Source organism: Myotis lucifugus, unplaced genomic scaffold, assembly GCF_000147115.1.
Source record: "Myotis lucifugus unplaced genomic scaffold, Myoluc2.0 scaffold_14, whole genome shotgun sequence".
NCBI classification, from domain to species: Eukaryota; Metazoa; Chordata; class Mammalia; order Chiroptera; family Vespertilionidae; genus Myotis; species Myotis lucifugus.
Window position 1 is genome coordinate 107,846 of NW_005871062.1, and position 20,270 is coordinate 128,115.

At 40.5% G+C, this 20,270-nt stretch overlaps 3 protein-coding genes across 18 annotated transcripts in view; 2 read left to right on the forward strand and 1 right to left on the reverse strand.

Moving 5' to 3' along the window:
* SENP5 (SUMO1/sentrin specific peptidase 5) overlaps positions 1 to 9,140 on the forward strand; it is a 55,345-nt gene extending 46,205 nt beyond the window's left edge. For 4 of the 10 annotated variants that reach the window (XM_023750513.1, XM_006084729.3, XM_006084726.3 and 1 more), the window contains 4 exons: positions 2,261 to 2,398; positions 5,483 to 5,566; positions 7,274 to 7,324; positions 8,147 to 8,453. In XM_023750513.1, the coding sequence (XP_023606281.1) occupies positions 2,261 to 2,398; positions 5,483 to 5,566; positions 7,274 to 7,324; positions 8,147 to 8,257 (384 nt within the window). In that variant the 3' untranslated portion in view covers positions 8,258 to 8,453. Of the gene's footprint in view, positions 1 to 2,260; positions 2,399 to 5,482; positions 5,567 to 7,273; positions 7,325 to 7,495; positions 7,568 to 8,146 lie in introns of all 10 variants that reach the window. The other 6 variants (XR_002828207.1, XR_002828208.1, XM_023750512.1 and 3 more) reach the window with 4 other exon arrangements.
* Positions 9,141 to 9,287: 147 nt separating this feature from the next.
* Positions 9,288 to 18,663, reverse strand: NCBP2 (nuclear cap binding protein subunit 2). Of its 7 annotated transcripts, none has more exons than XM_023750520.1 (6): positions 18,491 to 18,663; positions 17,234 to 17,415; positions 14,812 to 14,950; positions 13,906 to 14,039; positions 12,283 to 12,355; positions 9,288 to 9,401 (listed from the first exon to the last, which is right to left on the reverse strand). In XM_023750520.1, exons 1-4 carry the CDS (start codon positions 18,566 to 18,568, stop codon positions 13,968 to 13,970), a joined length of 471 nt encoding a protein of 156 aa, XP_023606288.1. In that variant the 5' UTR covers positions 18,569 to 18,663; the 3' UTR covers positions 9,288 to 9,401; positions 12,283 to 12,355; positions 13,906 to 13,967. The 7 variants fall into 7 exon arrangements, with proteins under 7 accessions (XP_023606288.1, XP_023606289.1, XP_023606286.1 ...); XM_023750519.1 differs by lacking the exon at positions 9,288 to 9,401 and adding an exon at positions 12,003 to 12,102; XM_023750521.1 differs by lacking the exon at positions 12,283 to 12,355 and having other exon boundaries at positions 9,288 to 9,397.
* On the forward strand, positions 18,628 to 19,523 carry LOC111825109 (uncharacterized protein NCBP2-AS2-like). Its single transcript, XM_023750524.1, has one exon. The coding sequence runs from the start codon at positions 18,781 to 18,783 to the stop codon at positions 19,078 to 19,080; it is 300 nt and encodes a 99-aa protein (XP_023606292.1). The 5' UTR covers positions 18,628 to 18,780; the 3' UTR covers positions 19,081 to 19,523.
* The last annotated feature ends 747 nt before the right edge of the window (positions 19,524 to 20,270 follow it).

Genomic DNA, 20,270 nt, shown 5'->3' on the forward strand with positions numbered 1-20,270 from the left:
AACATCGATGAGAGAGAAACATAGATCAGCTGCCTCCTGTACACACCCTACTGGGGATCAAGCCCACAATCCGGGCATGTGCCCTGTCCAAGAATCAAACCAGTGATCTCTTGGTACATAGGACGGTGCTCAATCCATTGAGCCACACTGGCTGGGCTCCTTGTTATTTCTATCCATTGTAAGTGAGGGGTTAAAGTCCCCTACTATTATTATAATACTGTCAATCTCTCTCTTTATTCCACTTAATATTTGCTTTATGTATAGGTGTTCCTATTTGGGGTGCATTGATGTTTACAAGTGCTATATCCTCTTGTTAGATTGATCCCTTTATCATTATATAATGCCCTTCCTTGAGAACAGTGCAGGGCCACTCTCATTCACCCGTTTCCCAGATTCATATGCTGAGATGTTGCCATTATCTCAGTTCCCACGCTCAGGAATCGAGGCGTGGCTTAACTGCATCCTCTGCTCAGGGTCTCAATAAGCTGCAGTCGAGGATTCAGCCAGACTCCATTCTCATCTTCCAAGCTCATTCAGGTTGTTGGCAGAATTCAGTTCCTATAGTGGCAGGACTGGAGCCCTCAGCTTCCAGAGGCTACCTCTCTCTGTAGGAAGCTTCAGCATGGCTGTATATTCCTCCCCAAAAGTTTCTTTTTGAGAAGAATATAAATTTGGTGTAATTGAATACAATATTTTAAATGATTCCTTGTTTTAGATATTCAAAATTTTTGAGCTGGAAAGAACCAGTTATCAATCCTTTCTAATATTCCCTTCTGTCTACCTCCCAGGTTTGTGGATGCAAAAACTGAAAAGCAGAAGTGCTAACGTGCTTTGCTGTAAGGCAGTGGTTCTCAACCTTGGCTGCACATAAGAATCACCTGGGAATCTTTTTAAAATCCTGATTTCTGGGCCTCATCCTCCGGAAATTCTGTTTCTTTGTTACTAATGTTGTGGCCCCACCCCATAACAAAGAAACAGAATTTCCAGAGGATGAGGCCCAGAAATCAGGATTTTAAAAAGATTCCCAGGTGATTCTAATGTGCAGCCGAGGTTGAGAACCACTGCTCTAAGGTCATGTAGACTAGCAGAAGATTCATCTAGAGCAGGACATTATCTGGATATCAGAAAGCAAGGAAGGCTTGAGAACATTGCTAAGAATCTGGTGTGGTTGTGGGGGGTAGTGGAGGGGATAAGTGGGGATGTAAGGAGACTTGACTTGGAGTGGTGAACACACAGTACAGTGTACAGGTGATGTGTTGTGGAATTGTGCACCTGAAACCTGTATAATTTTGTTAACCAGTATCGCCCTAATAAATTAAAAAATAAAAAGAATCTGATGTATTTTAAAATAGCCTTGTAATTGTTTCAACCCAAGGAATATCTAAAATAACCTTTAAAAATACCCGAAAAAAAAGAAATTTATTAACTCTCTTACAAATGTTTATTAAACACCTACTACTGTATCATCCACACTAGGATTTTGAGTGGAATAGCAAATATTCCTAGATAGCAAAGGACATATTGGGATATAAAGGATGAATTAGGATGTATAGGATATGGGAAGTATTATCAGGGCTATTTTTCTCAATTTTGACACCTGGGAGACCCAAGGTAGTAATAATGGTAATAGCTAAGATTTATTAGTTACGTATCATGTGCTGAGCACAGTTCTTTGCATTTTACATTTATTATAACTCTCAAGAACTTTATAAGGTAGGTACTATTGTTATCTGTATTTTATATTGAAAAAATCAAAGCACAAAGAAGCTATGAAAATTGCCAGTTATCTGGCCAGTAAGTGGAAGAGCCACAATTTGAACTTGACCAGACTTACTTCAGAGCCCACAGTCTTAACTACTATACTGAGTCTGTAGAAAGATAAAAGCTGTATAGCCATATTTTCTAATACCATGACTCCTTCCTAAATAAGAATTGAGTCGAGGTTAAATATGAACACAAGAAAATTAGTTAAGCATAAAAATAAGGGGCCAAATCATATCTGGCAGTTGATAAGCACAGCTTTAGCAGGTTAAATGGAAAATGGTGCTTTCTATATCATCAGTTTTCTTATTGTGTATTATAGCTTAATAGTTACTATATGTGCTTCAGACTAAGACCTGGGTTCAAATTCTGGCTTCACCACTTCCAAGTTTTATGACTTTGGGCAAGTCAGAGGTCAGGAAATTGAAGCAGCTGTTTGTTATTGTTGATTTGGATAGCCTGTGGTGATGGCTGCATTTCTTTTTCTTTTCCTGATTAGGTGGATTTATTTAAAAAGAGTCTTCTGTTGATTCCTATTCACCTGGAAGTTCACTGGTCTCTCATTACTGTGACACTTTCTAACCGAAATATTTCATTTTATGATTCGCAAGGCATTCATTTTAAGTTTTGTGTAGAGGTAAGTTAATATAATGCCCATTTTTCCCCTTTATCTTGTGATTGACCAAATATTATCTTAGCACTAGATATCACGGAGGATCGATTTCTCTCATAAAACCCCTCTGAAATGTTGGCAGAGAAAAGGACTGCCAGAGGACTCTCCACGTGAGGACAGGTGGCTGTCTGTAATCTGGATCCTCTCTGAGATTCATTTGGATGTTATCACATTTTATTATGCCTTTCCCTTAACACTTTATTTTGAATGTGGATAGAAATCGTTCTCTTTAGAGCTGAAATTTGCCTGTATCTTCAAAATAACTTCTTTAGAATGAATTATAACCAAGAGAATCAACTGGCAAATATGAGAGTTCAACAAGATGGGGGGATACAAAGCAAGAAAATTCAGTAGGTTTCTTAATTTTTCTGCACTGGCAAGAACCAGTTAGAAAATGTGACTGAAAACAGAAAGATTCCATTTTCAAAAGCAACAAAGACATAAATTACCCAGGAATATACCCTAGCAAAAAAAATGTGGACATTTTTAAAGATGAAAACTAAAGTATTTAAAGGAAATCTGAATAGATGGAAAGATAGACACACTCAGTATTGGAAAGAGATCAGTTCTCCCCAAACTAATATATACCAATTTCTGTCCTAGTTAGTTTCCCATCAGGATTTTGAAATAAACCTAATCAGCTTGTCATGGGATTCATATTTCAGAATTCACGTGCATGAACAGCTAAAATAGTTTTGAAGTAGAATAGTGAAGGAAGGATTACTTGGTCTACTACATGTCAAACTACATCATAAATTTTTTTCTTTAAATTAAAATTTAAAAATATTTATTGATTTTGGAGAGAGAGAGAGAGAGAGAGAGAGAGAGAGAGAGAGAGAGAGGAAGAGAAAGAAACATTGATTTGTTGTTCCACCCATCTGTGCATTCATTGGTTGATTCTTGTATGTGCCCTGACTGGGGATCAAACCTGCAACCTTGGCATATCAGGATGATGCTCTAACCAACTGAGCTACCCAGCCAGAGCTATGTCATAAAGTTTTAATAATGAAAACTATGTTTATATTTATTTAGGAATAGACGAGTAAACTGGTGGTACAGCATAAAGAATCTAAAAACAACTGATGCATATGTGGAAACTTAGTGTATGATAAAGTTGGGAAAGGACAGGTTATTCAGTATATGCCATTGGGAAAATTAGCTGTCGTCTTGGAAAAGTAAAATACAGATCTTTACTTCATACTATTTAGAAAAACAAGTTTCAGATGGAATAATGACCTAAATATAAAACTGTAAAAGTTAGAGTAAAATACAGAAAATGTGATGTTCTTAGAGTAGGAAGGCATTCTTACGCAGAACCAAAAGAGCAAAAGATATAAAGGAACAGATTGATAAATTATAACATATCATAATTTAAAACTTCTGTATGCCATAAAGTTAAAAGACAAGTAGACTTGAAGAAAGTGTTTGTGACATATAATAGTCACTGTCCTGAATACATAAAGTACTTCTACAAATGATTAAGAAAAAGAAGGATCTAATAGAAATAGACAAAGGTTAAAATAAGTAATTTTTAGGAAAAATGCAGATAACCATTAAATGTATGGAGAGATGCTTGGCCTTACAGGAAATATGGGAAATGCAAATACAGTTCCATTTTTTGCCTGCTATATCAGGAAAAATTTAATGGTATTCAGTTGGTAATGTGGGTGTAAGGAAACAGACATTCTCATATTTCTGGTGGAATGTATATTTGAACAGTTGCAATTCTAATCAGTTCTAAGTACCTTATAAATTATTGCATACCAATTCTATTTCTTGGGATCTACTCCATAAAAATATGTATTTATATACAAGAATGAGGCATACACCAAGATGTTCGTTGCAGCGTTATTGCTAATAGTGAAAAAATCCAAACAACCCAAATCTAGTTCTGCCAACAGATTAGCTAAATATGTACATTATAGTCATACTGTTAAACTGATCATTACAGTTAAAAAGAATACAGTAAATCTCCACGTTCTAACATGGAAAGATCTCCAAGACATAATTGAGTTTAAAAAAGCAAGTTGCAGGAATGATACAGTATAACATGTTTATGGCAATAAAAAATATATATGCATAATATACGTATGTGTGTATACTAGTATATGTGTGTATATATATACAAACACACACTTATGTATACACACATACATCTACTCTGCCTTTAGGGGGGTTAATTTAATTCATGAAACCTCTGCACTCTTTCCCCCCCCCCCCCTCAAGGAAGATCAGTTACTTTATTTTTTAATATCTTTATTGATTTTTAGAGAGAGAGGAAGGCAGAGGGAGAAAGAGAAACATTGATAGGAGAGCTGAACATTAATCAGCTGCCTGCTGCACACCCCCTACCAGGGATTGAGCCCGCAACCCAGGCATTTGCCCTGACCAGGAATCAAACCAGCAACCTTTTGGTGCACAAGATGATGTCCAACCAACTGAGCCACACTGGCCAGGGCCAACTTTACTCTTTAGAAGAGATACACAGAGAGAGATGCATGAAGAGGTTGAGGGCGTGAGGGAAAATTTGAAACTTCAGTAGGCTTCATCTTAGTAGAAATTTCAGGATTCTGACTCTGTTTAGTATTTAGAATGGGTTTAATTATAACTCTGCAAATTGAATGATACTTTTATGTGCAGTTCTCAAAAATATGGAAACAATGTTTTTCATTTAGTTTCAGTTATTAATGATTTCTACCATGAGTTCCTTCCATTTATTGAGCTTTGGCAGTAATTTTTAACTTCGAAATTCAGCAGGTTGACTTACCGCTGAAAAAGGCTGACTATCTCATAAAAAGTTCTTATTACAACATATATCAGTGTCCACAGTCTAAGTGCATACATACCTGAGTACAGGGGGTCAGAGTCTTTCTTAATACTATAGAGTGAAAGGTCTGAAATAAAGTTCCGGCTTTAAACTTGTTCATGCATACTCTGCCCAATGGTGGGGCCACAGTCTCCTCTTCTGCTTGTGTGTGCTGTGGGCAGGTTCCATTTTTCACCAACTGATGGAACATAGTATCTGTATTGTTGTTTCTTTTTAACCAGAATATAAGAAAGTATTTGCTGACTGAAGCCAGAGAAAAAAATAGACCTGAATTTCTTCAGGGTTGGCAGACTGCTGTTACAAAGGTAAGTATGTGATAAATATGAAAACCCAGGCATATCAAGGGGATGGAATTATCAAAGAAGTAGGAGTCTTTAAAAGCATTTTTAAACTGGTGATGAAGACCCGGGAAGCTCAAAACCTTAGTGTTCATCATCTGGCTGTTGTTTCCCAATGCTTGCTAAGAACAAATAAGTTTAGTAATTTCATCCCTGGGGCAACTGCTAATGATATGGTTATACTATTTTTATGATGATATGATTATTATAAAAAAAATTTTGGTGGCATCTGCCTTTGCCTCATAGCTCTTATTTCCAGGAGATTCATATAGACCCAGAGAAAATACTGAAACAACTATTTGGATCGACTAAAAGGAGCAAGTGCACTGAGCTACTTTCCAGGCAGTTGGGGAAGACAGTGGCCTGGGTGTTCCAGTGTGAGCACAATCTGGAAGCAGCACTGTTTGGCCCATAGACACTTAAAGCTGGACATGGGGCACAGCGCTAGGGCAGAGCTCTCAATCCTGTTACATATACCAGTGTCTTATGGTCACTGCTTTCATGTTTTCAAAGTGTTTTTGCTTGTGTGATCTCATTTGATGATCCTTACAGCCTGTGAGGTAAGTGGGTCATTTAGGGATAAGTATCCTCTTTACTCTATAGATGAGAAAACTGAAGCCTAGGTATGACCTTCCCCAGAGGCCACCACAGCTGTTGGTAGGACCAGATTCTTGAACTCAGGTCTGTCTGGATCATTGACACGTTATAAAGGCAGGGTTTTGAAACAAACCTTTATAACAAATAGATAAGATTTATTTGTTCATTGTTGAACTGAACCAAGTGCTAAATTTGAAACTTAAGCTTCAGTTTTATGTTTTAAATAACTTAGTATATTAGTTCAAACTAGAATTGAACTTGTAAATTTTCTGAATTTACCCAACTAGAATATGTAGGTATTCTCTTAAATTTAGTCATGACCTTTCATATTCTCACTTTAGACAGGATACAGTAACCAGTTCTTTTGAAAACATATTATTTACCTTTACAATTTCTTTTGAAGAATAGGGCTGAGTTGTGTAATATGAGATGAAAAGTGAAGACTGCTAAGCAGGATTATTACTGTCTAAGTATTCAGAGTCTGGGCACATGTTCTCTGATCCACAATTCCATTGTCAGTATATTCATAGCGAAACTAATTATCCAAATGGAAGTTTTTAAATAGTATTTTATTTTGTTTCCCATTTCTTATATCTAGGCAAAATATTATTCTATAAATTGTGGTTCATTGATAGCTTTTTTCATGTGGTCAGATGCCTCCATAAAGTCAAACATTTTATTTTTAAAAAAATACGTTTGCATTTATTTGAGGAGAGAGAGAGAGAGAGAGAGAGAGAGAGAGAGAGGCGATTGGTTGCCTCCTCCAGTATGCACCTCACCCGGAGATTGAACCCACAATCTGGGCATGTGCCATGACCAGGAATTGAACCAGCGACCTTTCAGTGCATGGGATACGCTCAACCAACGGAGCCACACCGGGCAGGGCTAAAATCAAACACTTTAAAAACCAGTGATAAAAAATATATATATATAAAAAAAACCCAGTGATACACACCAGCTGTCCTGGATAGAGATACATTTCATGTCTCTTGCTTATTTTTTTATAAAAATAAATTTTCTTATCTGAAGAGTATTATTTAGTCTTATTTTAATGATCATTTTGTTTTTCCCCCACAGTGTATTCCACAACAGAAAAATGACAGTGACTGTGGAGTCTTTGTGCTCCAGGTAAAAAAAAAACAAAAAACCTCAGAATTTTCAATGTGTGAATTAAATTTGTTGGGTTTAGAGAGGAGCGATGGGAGTCCCCACGATGTGTACATGGTACTAGCTACAGTTAACAGGGTACTTTCCCTTCCTCCCTTTCTTGTTAAGAAGCAGTAGTTTCTGTATTTTCAGATGTTATCATTAGGAAGAACCATCTTTGAAGGCCAAGAATGAGTAATTGCTAACATACATGTCTTATCAGAGGTTAGTAGTGAGCCACATTGGACACTGATCTGAATTTGTCCATATCATGGACCCTTGGCATTTGAAGAATTAACTATGTATTTTTAACCATTGGCAAGTGGTCTTTAGCTGTGCTTTCTCATACTGTAGGTTCCCTTAGTGATCAAGGGCTATTGGAAATTTTGTTATACATTATATATGTGAAGGAAATTATGGTATACCATCCATGAATTTAGAGAACTGCAAAGATCTGGGAAGATGGGCTCATTCATATGACGCATGAATGTCTGGGGTTTGAAAAATTCAAGTTCTCAGTTATAGGCCATGTGAGGTCTAGTTGTACCTTGAGAAGAAATGGAACCTCTTGTCAGTTTCCCTTTTCATAGTATTAAGTGGGGATGGGGGGACATCCCAGGCCATGTACTTACATGGAAGGTTAACTATAATTTGGAGGTAAATGTTTTAAAACAGTGCTTTATAACAAGTTTAAACAAATTTTAAAATGCTGCCTTAGACTATTTGTTAGGTCTGCGTCTGATAAAATACGCTGGGCTGGTACATAACGCCACAGGCCATTTAATGTTTCTGGGTCCTTTGCAGTACTGCAAGTGCCTCGCCTTAGATCAGCCTTTCCAGTTTTCCCAAGAAGACATGCCCCGAGTACGGAAGAGGATTTACAAGGAGTTGTGTGAATGCCGGCTCATGGACTAAAACCCAGCAAGGCTGGGAAGTCTGACCAAGTTGGAGCAGATGGTTTGTTACTTGAATCTCCAAACACTTATTTGAATTCTAACAGATATTTCAGATTGGTGGTATTGGGCCACTATTGTTACCTCAAGTTTATTTTTAGCCCTTATTCATTTCTCTAACTACAATGTACTATTTTTTAATGTTCAGATTGGTTTCAGTTTTAACTTTATGAATTCCACATGTTCTCCCCACCCCATATTTAATATTTATTATCCAAACGCATGCATATAGACAGAGCATGCAGTGCAGAGTATTAAAAAAAACACAAAAAAAACCTAGATTTGGTACAGCTTTTGAAACTTAGATATGAACTGAATACAGGTTTCAAATATAATCCCAAAACCTAAAAAATATGGGATGTTTTTGATACAACATAACTCTGAGAGTATTAGGTATTCCCTGGGCATAGAGGATAGCTAGTTGTTTTGACAAAGCCAGTCCTGTCTTACTTTTACCAGCAGTACCTTTCACTGACTTTCCTCTCTGAGTCTGGGAACGTGAGTTGCATTCCTTTTGAAGGGTGAGAAGGAAGTGGCCAAAAACTAACTGGTGTGTTCTCTTCCTGGAGGCACATGTGAGAAGAATTATAAGAAATGCCTGAGTCTTACAAAGGCTTTTGCTGGAACACTGAATTCCCTAGATTTTTGTTTTTGACCCATTAAAAAACTTAGTATCTAAAACAAGTGGTCAAACAAATGAGAATTCAGCCTAAGAGTAACTTACAAGTTGACACTTCCCTTGTATTATCTCCCATAAGAAATTAGGATTTGCCAAATACCTTTTTATTTCAAGGGTATTTAAAATATAAACATTCAAAACTGAAGACTGGCTTCAGGTCTTTTTCAGGTGGGTGCGGGAAGAGGAACGGTTAATAGAGAAGACTTGATTCCTCAGGAGTACAGCAAGTGTTTGTTTTTTTCCCCCTTAGCTCTTTAGTGATCTCAGCAACATGCAGGGCTCCTCATTTGGCCTCTGCTTGATCAAGGAGTCCTTTTTTTTTTTTTGCTTATATGAACCTCATCTTCTGGAGAAAGGCAGAAGTGGCCCTGTTCTTACACTTGACTGCATTAGGGTTAATGTAATGGATCTTGCATCTTCAATCTAGCTATTTGTGGCATTTGGAAGGAAATAAAAGATGCATGTTAAATTACCCAATTATCCGTTCTGAACTGGGCAGGAAAAACAGGTACATATGTAAGAAACTTAGAAGTTTGTACAGAAAAATACCAAGAAAATGGCAGAAGACACTTGGGATCTATGCCTAGTTAGGTGTTGAAAATAAAAAGCTAAAATGTGCAGTTTAACTTGGCCATAAGGTAGGACTGACTGCCAGCAGCAGCGGGTGGAGTCAGACATGTTTACATGCAGGGTTCCCTCCCCAGGCAGACCAAGCACCAACACCAGTGTTTACAGTGTAAACAGCCTCAGCACTTTCCTAAGTCCCCCAAGACTCAAATTCTTTAGTATAAAACCAGGTCAGTATTTCTTATTGTGCTTCAAGTCTTTAAAAAGACTGAGATTAGAGGCACTTCATGCTGCTATAGATAGGGTTGTGTCTGCATTAGAAAAAATTACAATTTAAAATGGGGAGGACTTCTTCTTGAGATTTTGTTTTCAGACATAAAATATGCAAAATGAGATTTTTCAAATTTGTATGTGATACATTTACCTAACTTTTTTTGTAGCTCTACAAAGTAGCCAATAACTAGACTATTGATTCAAAACATCTTATACTTTAGAGCTCCATATCTCATTTCCTTACTGACAGAATTCGGCATGCAGAATCTTAATTAGTGCCCAAAGCCTGAGTTGCCATTTCCTCCAATCTGAGAAACTGTTCATCATCTCCACATTGAGGCTTGCAGGGATGTTCACAGAGAACCTAAAGTGAGCTGTCCAAGTCATTTCTCATTCACTTCCAGCTTTATGGGACACCTTGAGATGCACTGCTCAGCATGCTTTAGAGTAAATTACAAATATTTTAAGTCTGATTAAAATGTTTCTCTGCATTCATGAAACTTGGTTTTAGCACATAGTCACTTGTTCCCCACTTGTGATTAGTTATAAACCTCTAGGCCAAGTCCTACATTAGAATGGCCTTTTTTTCTTGATGTTTGCAATAATTGCTTCCTTGCAACAAAGACATTTTTGAAATACAGTTTAGACTGTTGGTGGAAGGGACAGACATTGTTTTACTGGCACTAACTTGGCCCTGAATTGTTGCTCACAAGGTGGGTAGACCTTATGCTTTTGGGGTTTGAGTGCAGGCCTTGTACAAAGTAAAAGCTACTCATGATGTGTCTTCAACAAGCTGCCCGGTTTTCTCCATCAGCAAACTTACCAGTCTGTAGCTGCTGCTTTCCAATGGTTTTTTTTTGTTGTTGTTAAATGTATAGCAATGAATGTAGATTTAATTCTTTTAGTTAAGCTCTTGCAAGAATTGTAGAGAACAAACCTTCTCTTAAGGAAAGGAACCTCCTAAAGGAAAAAGCACTTGCTCCTCAGAGTCCCCAAATCCCTTTTTTGGCTTTGCATTGTATTTTCTATTTATCATTAAATACGAGTAACATTGGTCATCTTGAATTCATAGTTGGAAAACCAGAACAGCCAGCACTAGTCTAAGTTGAGCTGCCCTTTCTCTGCAATTAATTGTGGTTCACTGGTTTAAAAGAGATAACTGGGAGTTCTGGGTGGATCAGAACCATCAGGCGAGAAAGTGTATTAATAGTGTGAATTGGATATATTGACTACCTGCTCTGCTTACTGATGTTAAGAAACCAAACTAATCTGTAATTATAAAGCACATACTTTATGTGCGGGGCTCTGCCTCCTGGCCAGTAGACAATTAAGGCGGCCTAGGGAATACCATCAGAGAAGTGCTAATTGTATTGGGGTATTACAAAAGCAGACCTAGACAAGCTGTTCATTTAAGTCGTACCTTTTGGTCAGAAAAAATTTATTTAAAGGTTGTGATCATGTAAAATGACTCAAACCTTCTAGCAAAAATATTTTTTTGAAAAATAAATGAAATGCCTTTATAAATGTGTGTGCTCTTGTATTAAATAACATGTACTGTTTGGTGAGTAGGAATTTTCCAAGTGACATTTCAGTCATGACAGCACTCATTTATGAATATGACCAATGAAGGCTCCAAGCAGCCTATCCTTAAAAAACACTGTCCAATAGAATTGTCTGCAGTGATGGAATCTATATATATGAGGCTAATATGCAAAGTGTCCCCTTGGGAGTTCAACCAGAGACTGGGAGTTCGATTGCTCGCTATGATGAGTGCTGACCACCAGGGGTTGGCGCGGAACAAAGGAAGGCCCTGGCCAGCAGTCAGCAGCTGGAAGGAAGGCCCCAATCAGCCCTGATCACTAGCCAGGCCTAGGGACCCTACCCGTGCATGAACTTCAAGCACCGTGCCTCTAGTGTTCTATATTTGCATCCACTACAGCAGCCACTAGCCACATGTGGCTGTTGAGCATTTGAAATGTGGCTAGTGTGAATGAGGAACTGAATGTTTTAATTTAATTAGCTACATGTGGCTAGTGACTACCATACTAGATAACTGTCATATCAAAATGGGCATGCAAATTCTGCACATTATTCATAGATTTCTCCCCCAAACGTAATCATAAATATTCCTGAGTAAGATGGTTCCACTGTCCCTCTTTATAGATGAGGAAATGGGCACAGACAAGGATAAGTTGGTCCAACTTTATTGAAATCTGTTACAGAAGTCACAATTCCATGTAGAACCACTGTCTGGTTTTAAGGTCTGTAGAAATCTCAGTTATGTTTTACTAAAATAAGAATATAAAATACATTAAACTCAAACTATAGTGTAAAAAGAAATTTAAAAAGTCAATAGTATGTCCTCATAAAATTAAAATATCTGCAAATGTTTTTTTCTTAAGCACTTACAAGTAGTTATAGCTCTTATAAATAACCGGTTTCAATGTAATGAGAAAACCTATACTTACCTAGTGTCAAAGATGTTCACATTTGAGATACTTCAGCCCCACAAACTACAAGAAGTTTGGAGATACTTTGTTGCTAGATGAAAAAATGCCACTTATGTCAGGAAAAATTATATCAGATTAGCAGTTTTAAATGAATAATAGAGACAACCAAAGTGTCCTGCGATAGGGGATTAGATAAAGAAGATGTGGTACATACACACAATGGAATACTACTCAGCCATTAAAAAAACAAAATACTGCCATTTGTGACAACACAGATGGATCTAGAGAATATTATGCTAAGTGCAATAAGCCAGTCAGAAAAAGCTAAGAACCATATGGTTTCACTCATGTGTGGGATATAAAACTGAAACTCATGGACACAAATAGCAGTGTAGTGGTTGCCAAAGGGAATGGGTGGGTGGGGATGAAGGGTACCTAATATATGTTGACAGAAGATTTGACTTTGGGAGGCGGGCACACAATACAATATATAGATCTTGTATCCTAGAAATCTACATCTGAAAACTCTATGATCCTATTAAACAATGTCACCCCAATAAATTAAAAAAGAACAGTTCAACACACTATTAGAGAGAAATCGCCTCTTGCCTTACAAATGCAAAGTAAATACTCTAGACTCCTCTCTGTGGAGACTGTTGCTATCGAGGCTCTGAAACTCAGTAAGCACAATTAGTAAAAAAAAAAAAAAAACAACAGACTTCAACATGACAATTGGCCAAAACATATTTCCTGAGGAAAGCATTTCTGATCGTTTTTCGTTAGGCAGTTTCTCAATCTTCAAGCTCTTTTTTCAGACCTACTCTATTCCCAAGATCACTCTGAAAATGAAAACAATAAATCTGATGGCCCTCACAGCAACCTTCAACATGTCAAGACAATGTTTTAACTAGTGTCCTCTGATATTTCATCCCATTTCCTACTGACAATGTCCCCCACTTCCCTTAAGGTATTTGAGGTTCTTCCTAATACAAACCAACCCTGGCTTTTTTTAGCTTTAGGTAAAACACACCTTTTAAAAAATGTGCTTAGTAAATACCCTTCAAGTCCTGTGCCTAATTTCCTGACATATAAAGCATCTGAGCAGGTTGTATACCCTGGGACTGACTAAGGCTTACTTTTGCACCAACTCTTTAGGAAGGTCTCTTGACTCCCTAAGTTTGCCTTTAGAGATTAGCATTCAACATAGGGAAAAATTCAGTTGTCTGATCCTAATTTAGAGCAAAGATATGAATATAACAAAACTCCTTTTATTAAACTTTATCTCAAGGCAACTAAAAAATTTTTAGATGATTACAGGCCCCAATGTGTAGACCATGAACCTGCTTACACACAAACACGGTAAACAAAATTGTAAACTTTTTCCAATTTTCCTAAAAGACGTGTGGTGTTTTGGCTGATAAATCAACATTATAGATAAACTCCGTTGCCAAGGAACACGATTTTTGACCTGGTAAGAAAATCATTCCAGTAACCTTACACATGCCCAATATTCTAAGACTAGAATTAAAGGCATTCTTTTGGATTCTGTCCTTTAATAATTTTCAGAGGAAAGCCATGAAGTGGTGTCTGGCTCAGTAGAGACAGTGATCAAATATTTGTAAAAATGGCAGGTTTGCAGACCTTAGGTAATGTACATCAAATTCAGCAGGCCAAAGGAGTGAGTTTTTCATGATGGTTTTTGCTCACTGGTTTTGGGCCAGTTTTCCATAGCCTCCTCTCCCAGCATCATAGTCTTGTCGATACTCATCTCGTACCTTAATGAAAAGAACACAGGTTACAATATAGAGAAGATTGGTGCAACAAATATGCCTCCCATAAATATGTCAAACAGCCAAGACTTTTCAGATATGATGTGAATGAACATTCAAGCAGGATATAATTTTTTAAAGCAACTGCCTTGCAGAATTATCTCAGACTACCTCATAGTTTGGTTTTCTTGTTTTGTTTCTTACCAAACATCAGGTGTATACTCATTCACCATCATTCAAAAATAGCTCATTGCAAGGTACTTAAATTAGGCTATTTTAAAGTAAAAACAAAATTCATTTCAGTGCATTTTGCTTTTTAAAATATATCTTTATTGATTTCAGAGAGGAAGGGAGAGGGAAAGAGAGATAGAAACATCAATGAGAATCATTGATTGGCTGCCTCCTGCACGTCCTCCACTGGGGATCAAGCCGGCAATGCAGGCATGTGCCCTTGCCCGGAATCGAACCTGGGACCCTTCAGTCCGCAGGCTGACTCTATCCACTGAGCCAAACCAGTTAGGGCACATTTTGCTTTTGTTCTAGACACTTTTGCAGGTGGAAAATATCTAACCTCTAGCAAAAGTCCAGTAATGTACAGAATATATCATTGCATTGGTTAAGAAAGTAATTACTAATCCCAATGGGTGATTTGAGATTCACTTCAAGCCCAAGTTAGAGGCACAAAGTTATTTTCAAAAGAGCAAATACAAATAAAAACACTTGTCATTAGGACTGGAATCCCAGGTAAAGGCTGAGCCCAGAGAACCTTCCTGCATACCTGGCCTCCAGACCGTCCACGGCCGTACTGCCTGCCCTCCTTAAAGCCTGCATCCCAGTCTGTGCGAATGATCCGGTCATCCAGACGAGTTCCGTTTATGTACCGCATGGCATTTTCTGCATCTGCTCTTGAGTAGTACCTTAAGTATAAGTATTAAGGAACACTATATAGCATTTCTCTAAACCTTTTTGGAACTACAAAAACTCAACTAGACGGAGTTTAAAGACATCAGTTTGCAAAGGCCTGTTTGAGGTTGGTCCAGAAGCACTAGAGTCAAATATGACACTTGTCCATGGCTACATTGATCATGATTTCCTGAATAATCCTGTTAATAACTATTTGGTCCCATTCTCTCCATATTTTGATTGCAAAATATAAAATATGTTCAGGGCAGGTTTAATGCCGCAAAATGCACTCATCTAAAGAATCAATACCATCCATATTTGGAGCTGTATATTCAAGAACAACCTTATGACAGGTCACAGTGCATATGGAATTGCCATTGTATTTCATTAGAAGGAAAAGACTCAGAAATGCTGATCTAGACATTTTCCCCCTTGTCTTGAATTACACAGGGAAACACTTGCTGAAATTCCAGTGTTCCACACCCAGTAATTTGTTGAATGAATGGAATGCATGCTAAAGGGCAAACAGAAAAACAACACTGCCAATGCAGCCTCTCTCTTGGGTATTTGCCATTATGATTGTTGATCTTTGACTTTACAAGAAAAATGCAAAAATACTAGTTCTCAGAGACTGATTATTATCTTTGAGGAGGATTTTGTCTTTTGTGTTTTCATTGTTCTCCCTGTCCCCTGTGAACTACTGTTACCAGAGGCAAAAGCAAAACGTGGACACTGATCCCTTGCATCTGAAGGGAGAATGGAAGAAGCTTGTAGAGCCCAGAAATTAGACACCAAAATCAAAAGTGGGGCTTCTGGATCGAGCTGGTAGTGAGCACATTTCCCTCTTTTCCTTCTCAAGACCCCCATTTAAATTAGAAAAGAAACATACACCCAGGAAAGAGAAGAGGCTAGCGGCAGACTAGTGATTCAACAAAAGCCAATGGGAGAGTGTTCATGGATGAAACAAAGTCTGAAATATTCTGAAGGAGCTTAAGGAGACAGTAAACCCAGGCGGCTCTTAACTAAATTGAATAAAAAGTGAAGCTGCAGAAAGGGTTTAGTTAACAGTGTCTACGTGGGAAGGCTTGCTAGCAGGAGGGCATTAATCCCAGGCAAGTACAAATCAAATGATAGGGTTCTGAACAAACTGTCTGGAGAAACTAGGGCACAGTCTTGATGTGAGCTGGCCAAAATACAATCCCCTTTTTTCATGGCATTTGGTAAACCCACATATCCAAAGGTAAGGCAACAACTGGAGACAGCAGCTCTGCTTGGGTCCACAAAATCACTCTTCTTTCCCCTCATTATGATTGCAAACCCAAAGATCACCAGACCTTTATGGAAAATTCACAGCATAAATACAACCAAAAGAAACAGATCATTCAGGACAAAGAAAAAATTTCACATGTTAGATCATGTTTTAAATTTCTCAGAATATAAAACAAAACGACCAAAGAAAGAAAAATATTAGGAAAAGAAACAGATAAATCCAGAAGTTTCAATATTTAGTTTCCTGGGAGAGAATAAATGATTATAAATACAGTTTTGGTTTTTATCTACAAACATCAAGCTATATATATCTAATATAATGAGTATACCTAATATAATTATATACATCTAATATAATGATACATACTACAGAGCCATTTTAAAAAGAGGTAGACCTACATGTGCTAATATGGAACAATCACTAAGAGGACTAGTATACTGCTACCCATGCACAGGACTTTTTCTGGAGATACCCAAGAGACTGGTAACTGACTGTCTCTGGGCTTAGAATGATACTATTCCCTTGACTTTTAAAAACTTATTATTATTGATTTAAGAGAGGGAGAGAAGAGAGAAATATCAACTTGCTGTTCCACTCATTTTATGAGTTCAATGGTTGAGTCTTATATGTGCCCTGACTGGGGATCGAACCCACAACCTTGACCTATCGGGACGATGCTCCAACCAACTGAGCTCTCAGGTCAGGGCTTATGTGAGAGAAACATTGATTTCTCTCTCCCCCCCTTCCTCTTTCTGTAAAATCAATAAAAACATATCTTTGGGTGAGGATTAAAAAAAAAACACTATAAACAAAGCATGGATTTCAAGAACAAAATGTAAATGTTACCAGCTTTCACAATGTAAGAGTGCAGACATACTGGACAGAAGGTAAGAAGATGAAAGCAGAGACAGAGATAAGTGTAGGGATTGCTAATTAGCGAATATCCTCACTCATTGTTTTTAAACAGGTGACTAACCACTGAGGTCCCATCCTCATCCAACAGCCACCTAAGACACAGGAAGGATACTCCACAAAGCAGAAACCACATGCTGTTTTCTTCATTTTATCCAGGCCCATAATGATTTTCTTTATGTCACCACTTTTGCTGAAGAGTTCATAGATTTGTTCTTCAGTTGTATAAAAGGAAAGATTTCCAACATACAATGTACAGCTTTTCTTCAGTAATTTTTCCTGTTCTTCATTGTCACCCTGAATTTCAAATAGAGAAAAAGTTAAGCAACACAATCTAAGAACAGCCCTGCTTAAATAGTATTCCTATTATCAATTCTGCTTCGGAATCAGCTTCTCTTATCATCCCAATCTACCACAAATACTCTGCGGGGGCTTGGGGGGGAATGAGAGAGAGAGAGAGAGAGAGAGAGAGAGAGAGAGGAAGAGGGGGAGAGAGAGAGAGAGAGGAAGAGGGGAAGAGAGGGAGGGAGGGAGAGAGAGAGGGAGAGGGAGAGAGAGAGAGAGAGAGAGAGAGAAAGGGGGAGAGAGAGAGAGAGAGAGGAAGAGGGAGAGAGAGAGAGAGAGAGAGAGAGAGGGAGATTGGTTCACAATTTATGAAGCAAGGCCCAGATTGCTTTTAGTAGCGGGTCGTGGCTTGGAGGTGGCATTGCATGCAGCCCTCCTTCGGTACCACGCCGTCCTACAAGTGGCGTGCCTTTCCCCTGCACACTCCATATTCTCAGCACTGGATCCTTCTCCAAGGGTCCCGGTTTCATTTCCAGACCCTGAACCAATATATTATTATAAAGGGGCTTTTTATCCTTTGTAGTGAAAAAAATAATACATGGGTTTGCAGAGACGGGGTACCCCTGTAATACTCCCACAGAAAATGTTCAAAATAACTGCTTATTTACATGCTCACATATTTTTCACTACAATAAAATAAAAAATAAGAAGCCCTGGCATCTGAGTCAGGAAGGCGCCTCCCGGTACTCCAGGCGTCCAGGACACCCTTCCCCTCAGCGCAGTCACCGTACCGAGGCACAGCCTGTGAAAACGGGGGCCGCCACGACCGCCGCTCCAACGCCTCTGCACGGGCCCGGCGCCGGGAGCGGCTTCGAGGGGCTGGGAGAGCGAGCCTCAAACCCCCTTTCTATGGGAGAAGGGGATTCGGCGACAGCCCCGCGCCCTCGGCATCCCTTCCCCAGCAGGCACCGGGGCCTCAGTGGGTTTCGGGAAACCAGAGAGTGGGAGACGACAGTGAGACCGGGGAAAACCAACTCGCAGGGTTCTGGCCCAGGGCCCCCCCTCCTCGCGGTCCGGCCCCCCTTACCCGGAAGTGCTGGTCCCGGTACTGGCTCAGCTCCACATAGGAGTCGCTGCGCAGCGCCTTCAGGAGGCCGCTGGACATAGTGCACAGAGGTCGACGAGGACGCCGCCACGACGGGAAAAACCAGAGGTCGCGGAGGTGGCGGAATCGGAAACGCGAAAAGCGGGTTCTGCCGACCAATCCCAGCGCGGCAGTGTCGTCACCCGGCGGCGCGGGCTCAGACGCGGTCCGTCGTCGGGCGCCGCCGGTCGGAAGCCAGAGCGAGGCGCTCCGGGTTCCGGGCCGCTCCAACGATGGTTCTAAGGCGGCTGCTGGGCGTCTTGCTGCACAACCCGCAGCTGGTGGAGCGCCTGTCCGAGTCGCGGCCTATCCGGCGTGCGGCGCAGCTCACCGCCTTCGCCCTGCTGCAGGCCCAGCTGCGCGGCCAGGACGCGGCCCGGCGTCTGCGAGGCCTCGCGGCCGGGCCCGCGGGTTCCCTGGGTCGCCGCGCTGCCCGCTTCAAAGACACCTTCACTCGGGAGCTCCGCCGCGGGCTCCGCGAGCGCCCGGGACCACCACCAGGTAGCCAGGGGGGCCCGGGAGCAAACCACTAACCCCGGGCTGGGCCGGGCCGGGCCGAGGTCGCCCCTCTCCCTTCCGGCTGGACACGGGCCTCGGCGCTAAGGAGTCATCCCCAGCCCCGCGCACGGCTTCTCCTCCTGACTCCTGTCGGCCTGCAGAGCTCCACGCATCAGAGAGCCCAGGCCAGGCGGGCACACCCGGTGAGCCCTGAGAGCGGACAGGGGCAGGGAGTGAAGGGAGCCCCGAAGCCTAACAGAAATGAAGATAAGCTGGGCCCCGACCCACCACCTGCAGAGCCATGGACCGTGCCACAGCCCGAAGGAGAGCCTGCCCTCCGCGTAGGAGACTAAAACTCCTGATGGATGCTGCTGCCTCTGCTCTGATGCAGTGGGGCTCTGCTTCCAGCGGAGATCATGGATGGAAAGACAACCCCGTAGACGCCAAAACCCTCTGATTAAATGTGCGAGCTGAGAAACGGGTATGAGTGTGGTACTTCTCCCATCCGCAGGGTGGACTAGGATTCCTCGGACGGTAGTTAACACACATTGAGTGCTTACTCTGTGTTGGCACTTGCCAATTGCACTCTGAATGGGTTATCTCATTTAATCCTTAACATTTATAGGGAAAGGTAGGCTACTTAAGTTGCCCATGGCCTTACGGAGCTGGATGTGAATACAGGTGCTTAACTCCAGGTCCCAAGTCCATATTCAGCTTTCCATGGCATTAACCAGGCCTGATCTTCGATGCCTGCCTTCCCACTCCTTACGTCACCGCTGGGTGTTAGGACTGCTGCCTACGAAGGAACAAGCTACCTGGATTCCTGTTTCCCATTTTAGAGGGTCAGGTCATTTGAGGCTTCTGACTGAATTTCTGATCACCTCTGGGTAGGCTACACAGTTATTCAATCAGAAAGCTCAGAGCCACAGGAGAAGCTTTTAGACTGGCGGGTAACCAAACAGAATTTATACTCTGGCTTTTCTGATAGTCACAGGAAGCTGGAGAGGGCCGGAGACCTGCCCTGGGGATGGAGGAGCTAAAGTAGCTTGTCCTCCACTTTCCTTATGGTCAGACTTCTCACTGGGCATCCCATCCCCCAGTCTTCCCATCAGAGGTGCTGTGTGATCCTCTTTGAGGCCAGAAGTCCCATCCCCTAATGACCAAAGACCTGGTTTGGCATCCTACCCTCCTCTCCCATCAGAGGAGAAATCGTTCTCCCAGCTAG